Source organism: Narcine bancroftii, chromosome 8 (assembly GCF_036971445.1).
Source record: "Narcine bancroftii isolate sNarBan1 chromosome 8, sNarBan1.hap1, whole genome shotgun sequence".
NCBI lineage: Eukaryota > Metazoa > Chordata > Chondrichthyes > Torpediniformes > Narcinidae > Narcine > Narcine bancroftii.
In genome coordinates, this window is record NC_091476.1 from 58,258,683 (window position 1) to 58,269,119 (window position 10,437).

Here is a 10,437-nt window from a genome sequence, read left to right on the forward strand (position 1 = left end):
TTTAAGTTCTTTTTGTTTTTGTTTTTTCATATATATTCTTATATAATAAAAATTTTTTGGATTAATAATTAATACTTAATTAATACTCTTTTTTGTTTTTTTATATATATCGATCTTTTTTTTAATATATATATATTTTTTATTTTTTTATTATACTAATAGTATTAATTCTTCACTCTTTATCATGGGGGTGGGGAGGGGGGGTTTAGGGGTTAAAAAGTTTTTTTTTAAATCTTAGTTTTTAGTTGTTAGGGGGAGATGCCGAGATTGGTATTGTATTAACTATGTTACTTTGTACTTGTATTACTTTATTTTGTATTTTTTCTGTACGTGAATTACTTACTTTCTTCATATGTTAAAATTAATAAATAAAGTTTCAAAAAAAATATTACAGGAAAGAACTCAAGCAAGCCATTAGGAAGGGCAAAGGAGCCATGAAATCTCCTTGGGGAACAGCATTATAGAAAATCCCAATGCATTTTATTCTCTCATTAATACTACGGATACTAGGCAGAAGGGACCAGTCATTGACAAAGGAAATTTATACTGGAGCAAGAGGAAGTGGGCGAGGTTCTAAAGATCCTTCTACCAAGGAGAAGGACATAGATAGTGATGGGGAGCCTAGTGTGGAGAATGCTCATGTGTTGGGCCATTTTGAGATCAGGAAAGAAGTGGTAGGTCATTTGAGGAGCATTTGGAAGGGCACGTCATTTGGGCCTGATGGGATTATATCTATGGTTATTGAAAGAGGCAAGTGAAGGATTGCTGGGGTCTTGACAAAGATCCTTGCATTCTCATTGGCAACAGGAGAGGTGCCAGAGGACAGGAGAATGGCTAATTCCATTAGCCATTGGATTGTTCTGGAAATTTTAAGCCAGTGAGCCTCACATCAGTGGTAGGGAAACTATTGTAAAGGATACTTAGGGATAAAATTCACATATATTTAGAAATTCCTAATCAGATGAGAGACAGACCACATGGCTTTGTGCGGGGCAGGTCATGTCTTATCAATTTGAGATTTTTGAGGTGATAAAAATGGTTGATGAGGGTAGGGCAGTGGGTATTGTCCACATGGACTATAGTAAGGCATTTGACAAGGTCCCACATGGTAAGCTAATTCAGAAGGTGCAGATCCATGATAAGTTGATTGTAAGTAGCTGTCTCATAGTAGAGGGTAGTAGAACCATAGAACATTTCAGCATAGAATAAGCTGTTCGGGCTTTCTAACCTGTGCCAAACTATTATTCTGCCGAGACCCTCACTGAACTGCACCCAGTCCATATCCACCCCCCCCCCCCATACCCCTCACAGCCAAGGAGCTGTCCAAATTTTCCTTAACTGTTAAAATTGAGCCTGTATTCACCACAACAGCTGGCAACACGTTCCTCACTCCTACCACTCTCTGAGTGAAGAAATTCCTCTGCATGTTCCCTTAAACATTTCACCTTTCATCCTTAACCCATGTCCTCTGGTTTGCATCTCGCCTACCCTCAGTGGAAAAAGCCTACTTACATTTTCTCTATCAATATCCATCATAATTTTAAATAACTCTATCAAATCTCCCCTCATTCTTCTACACTGCAACAAATAACCTTTCCCTGTAATTCAGATCCTGCAGTCCAGGCAAGATCCTAGTAAATCTTCTCTGCAACTCTTTCTATCTTATTGATATCTTTCCTATAATTCGGTGACCAAAACTACACAACATCCTCCAAATTTGGCCTCACCAATGTCTTATACAACTTTAACATAACATCCCAAGTCCTATACTCAATGCTTTGATTTATGAAGGCCAATATGACAAAAGCTCTCTTTCAGGAAATTAGGTATCTGTATTCCCAGATCCTTCTGTTCTACCGCACTCCTCAGTGGCTTACCATTTACCATGTATGTCCTTTCTTGGTTTGTCCTTCCAAAATGCAACACCTCACACTTGTCTGCATTAAATTCCATCTGTCATTTTTTAGCCCATTTTTCCAGCTGGTCCAGATTCCTCTGCAAGCTTTGAAAACCTTCTTCACTGTCCACAACGCCTCCAATCTTTGTGTCATCCGCAAATTTATTGATCCAAATAATATTATTGTCCAAATCATTGATATAGATGACAAACAACAATGGTCCCAGCACTGATCCCTGAGGAACACTAGTCATGAGTCTCCAGTCTGAGAGACAATCATCCACCACTACTCTCTGGCTTCTTCCCATAAAGCCAATGTTGAATCCAGTTCACTACCTCACCAGGAATATCAAGGGACTGAACCTTCCCAACCTACGTGGACAACATCTACAGTTTTCCCTTCAACCTTCCTGGTAACCTCCTCAAAAGCTCTACAAGATTGGCTAAGCATGACCTACCAAGCACAAAGCCATGTTTACTATCCCTAATCAATCCCAAAAACCTGTATATCCAATCTCTTTGAACACCTTCCAATAATTTACCTACTACTGATATGAGACTCACCAGGAGTTATTTTTGGAGCTATCTCTGGCACACCAGCCATGGCTAAGGACATTATAAACATATCTGCCAAGGCTCTGCAATTTCTACTCTAGCCTTCGTCAAGCTCCAGGCCCTGGGGATTTATCCACCCTTATTTGCATTAAATTTCAGATTTATTATCAGAGTACATACGTGACATCACATACAGCCCTGAGATTCTTTTTCCTGCGGTAAAGGCAGAATTTCCACTTATTGGTAGTATAAAAAAATGTACTCAATATACACATGTAAAAAAATAATAAAATGTAAACAAACTGACTGTGCAATAGAGAGAAAAAGAAAAACAATAAAGTGCAAAAGACAACAAGCACCTCCTTCTCTTTAATCTGCATAGTTCCATGACCTCCCTTAATCTGAAAAGGTTCAATAACTTCAATCTTTGTTTGCCTTACTTTCCTGAGTAAATACAGATGCAAAAAGACCATCTCTTTTGGCTCCATACAATGCTAACCACTCTGATCTTTAAGGGGACCAATTTTGTCTCTTACTATCCCTTTGCTCTTAATATACCTGTAGAAATCCTTACGATTTTCCTTCACATTGTCTGCCAAAGCAACTTCAGGAATTCTTTTAGCTCTGCTGATTTCCTTCTTATACTCCTCAAGTACCTTATTTGCTCCTTGTTGCCTGTACCTACTTATACACAACTCCCCTTCTTAACCAGATCCCCAATATCCCTCAAAAACAGAGGTTCCTAATGCCCGTTAACTTTGCCTTTTAATGCTGACAGGAACATACAAACTCTGTACTTTCAAAATTTCACCTTTGAAGGTCCTCCACTTACCTCACACATCCTTGCCCAAAACAACTTATCCCAATCCACACATTCTTGATTCTTTCTCATTTCCTCAAAATTGGTCTGTCTCCAATTTAGAATCTCAACCTGAGGCCCAGACCCATCCTTCTCCATAATTAACTTGAATCAAAAATGTCACCAGTCTTGTCTCGTTCCCTAAAAGGAGGGAATCTTGTAGAGCACTCTCTCTAGTTGGTACCTCTATATAATGATTTAAAAAATGTTCATGAAAAATACATTTGACAAACTCCAAGTAATTCAGCCATTTTACAGTATGTAAAATATGTGGAAAGTTAAAGTCTCCTACGAGCACAACCTTATGTTTCTTGCAGCTGTCTACTGATTTGCTCCTCCAATTTTCACTATTAGGCAGTCTTTAATACAACCCCATGAGTGTGCTCATACCCTTTGCATTCCTCAGCTTCACCCATATAGCCTCAGTTGACAAGCCCTCACATTTGTCCTTCGTGAGCACATCCGTGATATTTTCTCTGACGAGAAATGCCACTCCTCCCCTTCCCCTTTCTATCGCATCTAAAGCAATGCAAGTCCAGAACATTGAGCTGCCAGTCCTGCAAGCAAGTTTAACCAATAGGCACAATGTCATAATTCCATGTGTCAAACTATTGTCTTATTGTCTTAACATCATCAATTTCATCCTGTACCCAACCCAATTATCTGGTCTGGTGCCCATTAATTATGTACATGTGCGTGCGTGCATGCGTGCGTGCGTGCGTAAAATATATATCTTCTATACCTATCAATGAGAGTGGTTTTCAAACTTTATCTTTGCACCCACCTACCACCTTAAGTATTCCCTAAGCTATAGGTGCTCTAAGGGATTGCTTCAGGTGGCACGTGGGTGGAAAGAAAAAATTTAAAAACCACTGTTTTAATCGTCCCTAATTGACTCGTATGTACACGGTTTCATAACTCCAAAGGAAATGGGCCAATGACAATTTTTCTCCAGCAAAACATTTCAGTAATAATTGAGTCTAGAGCAGTGGTTCTCAACCTTCCCTTCCTACCCACAGACTCCTGAAGTAATTCCTTACTAATCACAGAGCCCCAATGGCTTAAAGAGGGATGTGAGTGGAAAGAAAAAGTTTGAAAACCACAGATCTATATCTATCTATATTATCTATACACGTTCTTACACAGTATTTGTTTTTATCTCTCTCCACACACATTTTTATATACATATAAATATACATATACAGATATAAATATAGATAGATAGATATGGATACATTTAGATACATACATGCACACTTGCACACTCACATAATGTTGCTCTTTGGGAAGTCAAACATAAGAATATTTTGCCGTTAACGGTAGGGCTCTTACAAATATTTATCTGAAGAAGGATGTGGGAGTCCAGGTCCATAGCTCCTTGAAAATGGGCGCACAAGTAGGTTGGATGGTTTTGCTTCATTGGGTGGGCATGTTGCAATGCTTTTGTTCGACCACATTTAGAATACTGTTCACAATTCTGGTCATGGATGGATGTGGAGGTTTTGGGAAAAGGCACAAGGAGACGGCCTGGTTTACAGGGGACAAGTAAAAGGGAGAAATCGGACAAAAGGGTTGCTTTCTTTGGAGTGTCAGAGGCTGAGGGGAACCTAGATAGCGGTTTATAAAATCATGAGGCATCGACAGGGTGGACAGTCAGAATCTTTTCTCTGCAGCAAAAGCATTTCACTCTAGGTGTCTAAGGTGAAGGGGGAGGAAGTTTAAAGAGATGTGCAAGGAAAATGTTTTACACAGAGTGGTGGGTGCCTGGTACAGGCTGCCAGGGGTCATGGTGGAAGCAGATAGACACAGGAACATGAAGGTGATGAAGAGATAACTATCAAGTGCAAGCAGCAGAGTTTTTTTATATTTGGACATCATGTTTGGCACAGACACGAAGGCCGAAGGGCCTGTTCCTGTGCTGTACCATTCTACAATCTAACCCATGACCACATGGAAGAGAAAGCATTTTGTGAGACAAATTGCCCATCCTGTTCCCTCATTCAGCAACAGCATGGCTGATCCAATCCTCAGCACCATCTTCCCACTCTTTCCCAATACCTCTCAACTCCCTCACATGCTCCTAATGTTGTGGAAATGCCTACCAGGGGCACATCCTCTCAGCTTCCACCATTGACCACCCTCAGCAGCTTACTGCAGTGGAGAGGAACAAAGCAGCTCCTGGAACACTGAGGGCAGCTTTGGACTTCTTACTCAAGTTAGCACAAGCTTGCATTGCAGCAGTTCCGGGATGAAGTAAAGTTTAGCACGTAGGGTCTGTAAAAGCACTGCATCACCTTCAATAAAAGATTATGATTCCTTAGATATGGAGGCCAAAACCATATCAATACTCAGGTGCCTCTCACCAGCACACTGTGAAGTCTCTCCCAAAGCCATTTACTCCACATTTCCATCTGCCTGTATCTTGTCCACTCACACATCTCCCTATGGCCCTTTGAAGGCTGTGTGTCCTTGTGAATTACATACCCACCTATCTTTGCATCATTAGTGAAACGAACTGCAGTACATACAGGATCTTCACAAAGCCCCGGCAATACCCAGTCACTGAATGACAGCTCAATTATAATTCATTTATCAAATTCTGTGCTCTGTTAGCAGCTGCTTTCCTATCCACTCTGTTATATTATCCCCAACACTGTGATCTTGTGCAGTGACTCGTGTGGCACCTTAATGAATGCCTTCTGGAAATCCAAATACAACACTCATTCCCCTTTACCACTCTCTTACCTCCACAGAGAACTCCAGCAAACACAATTTTGCTTTACTATCGCCACTTGACTCTGCTCAGTTCTTTCTTGTCAAGTTATTAAAAATGTTACCCACATGATATGCTTAAACTTTTGTCTGCCACAAGGCAAACCAAGAGTCGCCATGAGCATTGACTGGCACTACTAATGATAGGAGAGAGGCAAATGAGAGTTCCTTCAGAGACACCGAGTGTCTATGGATTCACCTCCAGTGCTCCTGCAGCCGCACAAACTCTTATGGGTTTCTGAATGCCCTGCTCTTACCTCCTTAACAATGGATTCCAGCATCTTCCTAATGACAGATGCTAGACTGAGTCAATCACTTCTTGTCTTTTATCTCTGAAGAGTGGTTTTAGGGCAGCAAGGTTCACATAACATTTAGTGCAACGCTATTAGAGTCAGGAACTGGGGTTCGAATCTGGCACTGTCTGTAGGAAGTTTGTACGTTCTCCCTGTCTGAGTGTATCCAGGGTTTTCCAGTTTACTCCCATTGTTAAAAAAACATACAGAGTTTATAGGTTATTTGGTGCATGGGGGAAGGGGGGGGTGGAGGGAACAGCCTCGTAAGCTGCAAGGGCCTGATATCATGCTGTATGTCTAAATTTAAAATAAACACTAGCTATCAAGACAAAAAAAATCACCTCTTTCTGAACTTTTCAACTTCATTATCGCCTGACTGTACATGTACAACCAGACAAAACAGTATTTATCCAGATCAGAGTGCATACACATAATATATAGCACATAATCATCATATTTTAACATTCTCTCATTGTTCTTAATTCTGATGAATAAAGCTTTAATTCTTCCTCATGCATTGCAAGTTGAACTTTAATCTTCAGGACAGAGAAGGCTAATTACCACCTGCCAGAAAGTGGGTTAATATAGTTAAGTATCACTGGTCCATTAAGTAGGTAAGTGAAGTGCCTGCTTCCCTAGTCAACCCTACGCATAACAATGAATGAGCTTGGAAAAGGGAAGCTTTTTCTGATGGATGTTGTTTTCCAGTGAGGCAGTGACTTGGGTTGGATCTGCAACACTCAGTCCCTTATCAACATCCTATTAGCACCTTTGTTGGTCTGGTTCCTCCCCCATTGTGGTTGAATTCTGAGACTTTCTGATATATCCCTGCTTCCTTGAAGAAGGGCTCTGATCCAAAACATCAGCAATACATCTTGTCTCCTATAGATGCTGTAAAGACCGGCTGAGTTCCTCCAGCATTTCAGTGTGTTTACCTCAATTCACAGCACCAAAGGCTTTGACCCTTTCCCCCCCCCCCCCCCCTTCCTGGTCTCAACCCCCCAACTCCCCCTCACAGACTCCCCACCCAATACTCCATGCCCACCCCTCTCTGTCTCTTCCCCTCCCTCCCAGTCTCTCCCCATCCCCTCCCTCCCAGTCCTCTCCCCCCCACTCCCCTTCCTTCACAATCTCTGCTTCACCCTCCCTCTACTCTGTCTCTCCCCCACGCCCCCTTCCCTCCAAGTCTCTGCCTCACCCTCCGCTTCCCCTGCGGTCTCCCAGGACCTTCTCCTTTGGCCCTCCCGTCCAGGACCCCTACCTGTCATCCTGTTCCAAGACGCTGAGCTTTTCCTGTGTATAACCGGCCAAACAGCAAAACCTCCGTCGCTTTCCAGCCTGGCCTCCGCCACCGGAAGCTAGCCCTAGGGGACAATTCTGCGGGCTGCACGACGCTGAGTAGACCGGAAGTGGCCTGGGGGATAGCTGGAGGATGGACTTGAGTGGAAGATGGAGAAGTTACCAGTAAGGTGAGTAAAAATGGGCACGGGGGGTGAAGACATTGGGGATTATGCACACGGATATGTTGGCAGAAGCGGGGGGGGGGGGGGGGGGGTGGAGTGTGATGAAAGGGAGGAGGGGTGGGGGAGGAAGGGGAAGGAGGGGGATGGGAGGGTAATGGAGGGTGGGAGGGTAATGGGGAGGAGAGGGGGCGTGATAGCGGGGTTGATTATGGAGGGGTCGAGGTAGTTTGGAGGACAAAGGTGTGGTTGTGGAAGGGAGGTAGTGTGAAGTTGTTTTGGTGGACAAGGGTTTGAGCAGGAGAAGCTACATCATGGGGTTTGCAAGGACTGTTATTCCCACCGGCACTGGGTCTGTGTTCGGTGAGTTAATTGCTAGTGCCTGATCTGTGGGTTTGGGGAGAACTGGAGACAGTTGTGAGGGAGAGTTCTGGACTGGCGGCATGGGATGGGGGTGGCCTAGTGACGGCAGTGAGGTGGGTTGGTCAGTCACTCCATTTTGCCTTCAGGAATAGTTGACACGAGCTGGATTTCCCAGGAGGATGGAGAGAGTTCCTGATGATGGAGTATTCCTGGTGCCAGGACTGATGACTTCCTCTTCACCCTTGGTAGGTGACCTGAGGTAACCTCGCACAGACTCTGTCTTGGGTAAACTTGTACCTCTCACTTTGTTCGTTTTAGATTGGTCACAGTGTTTTGAGCTACCAAAAGAAAATAGACACACACACCGAGAGCAGTTCAGTTTAATACAATTGTTTATTACAAATTCAAAAGCTGATTTCAAACTACAATGTGCAAGCCCTTCCCAACTATACTTATCAACGCTTGGACTGGTCCCAACTGCCGAAGCGAGGCAACGACTGCCAGGGCGCCGCTAGCAGCTTCTCCACCTCCCCGACCGGGACGTTGACTGGACTCAAGAAGTTCTTCTTCTTGCTGAGAGATGTTGCCACCTCTCGGAGAGTCTCAAACTTCAGCAGCGGGACCATGCTTATATTACCCAAAAACTGCTTACCAAAGCACTTATTCCCAGCACAGCAAGAAAGATAAGCGAGCAAGCTAGCATGCTAGGCTTCTATTGAATAACATAATTTTCAGCTTATCACTTTGAATACAATGGTTTATTTTGCAACAAGGCTAGGCCTCTGACAGTCTGTGACCAAAACAAGCAAGAAGATTAAATGTTCTTGGTACACAGATGTCCTTTCTTCAGATAACTGCATCTCTGGCCCCTCAGTGGAATTTAGCTTATGTCTGCTGATTCTAAAACACAAGCAGGTTCTCAGCCTTGCAGAAACAAAGGCTGCAAAGGAAAAACAAACAAGCAGGTTCTCAGCCTTGCAGAAGGCAAAGGCTGCAAAAGTAAAAAAACACGGTTTAATCTTCCATTACAGACACCCAACTAATACTCAATGCTGCCTCCACTTGGAACTGTCCTCTGTGAAGTGATGCTCTCAGTGATAAGTTAATGTGCTGAAGTTCCTGTCAGCCCAGTCATTGAGTGTTTGGGCACATCCCTGTCACTGAATGATTTGGTTTCCATCACAGTGAACTTTGTTAAGGGACCTCACATGAATCTTATGTATTCTGGTTAATTGCTGTCAGGCACAGGATGAGAGACAGCATGTTTTTTTAAAAATATTTTTGATTTTCAAAGACTCATGTAAATCAAACAAACAGTATAATCTCTATCAACCAGAATCAGGGGGTCACAGTTAAAGATAAGGGGGAAGTCTTCTCGGACTGAGATGAGGAAATATTTTTCTCTCAGAGTGTGGTGAATCTATGGAATTCTTTGCCACAGGAAGTAGTTGAAGCTGGTTCTTTATATTTAAGAGGGAGATAGATTTTGGCCCTTGTGACAAAAGGATCGAGGGTATGGGAAGAAGGCAGGTTACTGAGTAGATGATTAGCCGTGATCAAAATGAATGATGGTGTAGGATTGAAGGGGCCAAAATGGCCTACTCCTGTACCTCAATTTCTATGATGGGTATGTAGCATTCAGAGTCTGTTTTCCCCCCACCCTTCTCTTTCCCCCCACCCTTCTCTCCCCCCACCTTCTCTCCCCCCACCCTTCTCTCCCCCCACCCTCTCTCCCCCCACCCTTCTCTCCCCCCACCCTCTCTCCCCCCACCTCTCTCCCCCCACCCTTCTCTCCCCCCAACCTCTCTCCCCCACCCTTCTCTCCCCCCCCTTCTCTCCCCCACCCTTCTCTCCCCCCACCCTTCTCTCCCCCCACCCTTCTCTCCCCCCCACCCTTCTCTCCCCCCACCCTTCTCTCCCCCCACCCTTCTCTCCCCCACCCTTCTCTCCCCCCACCCCTTCTCTCCCCCCACCCTTCTCTCCCCCCACCCTTCTCTCCCCCACCCCTTCTCTCCCCCCACCCTTCTCTCTCCCCCACCCTTCTCTTCCCCCCACCCTTCTCTTCCCCCCACCCTTCTCTTCCCCCACCCTTCTCTCCCCCCACCCTTCTCTCCCCCCACCCTTCTCTCCCCCCACCCTTCTCTCCCCCCACCCTTCTCTCCCCCCACCCTTCTCTCCCCCCACCCTTCTCTCCCCCCACCCTTCTCTCCCCCCACCCTTCTCTCCCCCCACCCTTCA

General features: G+C 44.3%; 1 protein-coding gene and 1 pseudogene across 2 annotated transcripts in view; one reads left to right on the forward strand and one right to left on the reverse strand.

Moving 5' to 3' along the window:
- taf7 (TAF7 RNA polymerase II, TATA box binding protein (TBP)-associated factor) overlaps nucleotides 1-7,767 on the reverse strand; it is a 313,475-nt gene extending 305,708 nt beyond the window's left edge. Inside the window, exon 1 of one of the 2 annotated variants that reach the window (XM_069893795.1) lies at nucleotides 7,638-7,767. In XM_069893795.1, coding sequence (XP_069749896.1) covers nucleotides 7,638-7,644 — 7 coding nt within the window. In that variant the 5' untranslated portion in view covers nucleotides 7,645-7,767. The remainder of the gene's footprint in view (nucleotides 1-7,637) is intronic. The other variant, XM_069893794.1, reaches the window with a different exon arrangement.
- Nucleotides 7,768-7,769: 2 nt separating this feature from the next.
- LOC138740726 (magnesium transporter NIPA2-like) overlaps nucleotides 7,770-10,437 on the forward strand; it is a 32,128-nt pseudogene continuing 29,460 nt past the window's right edge.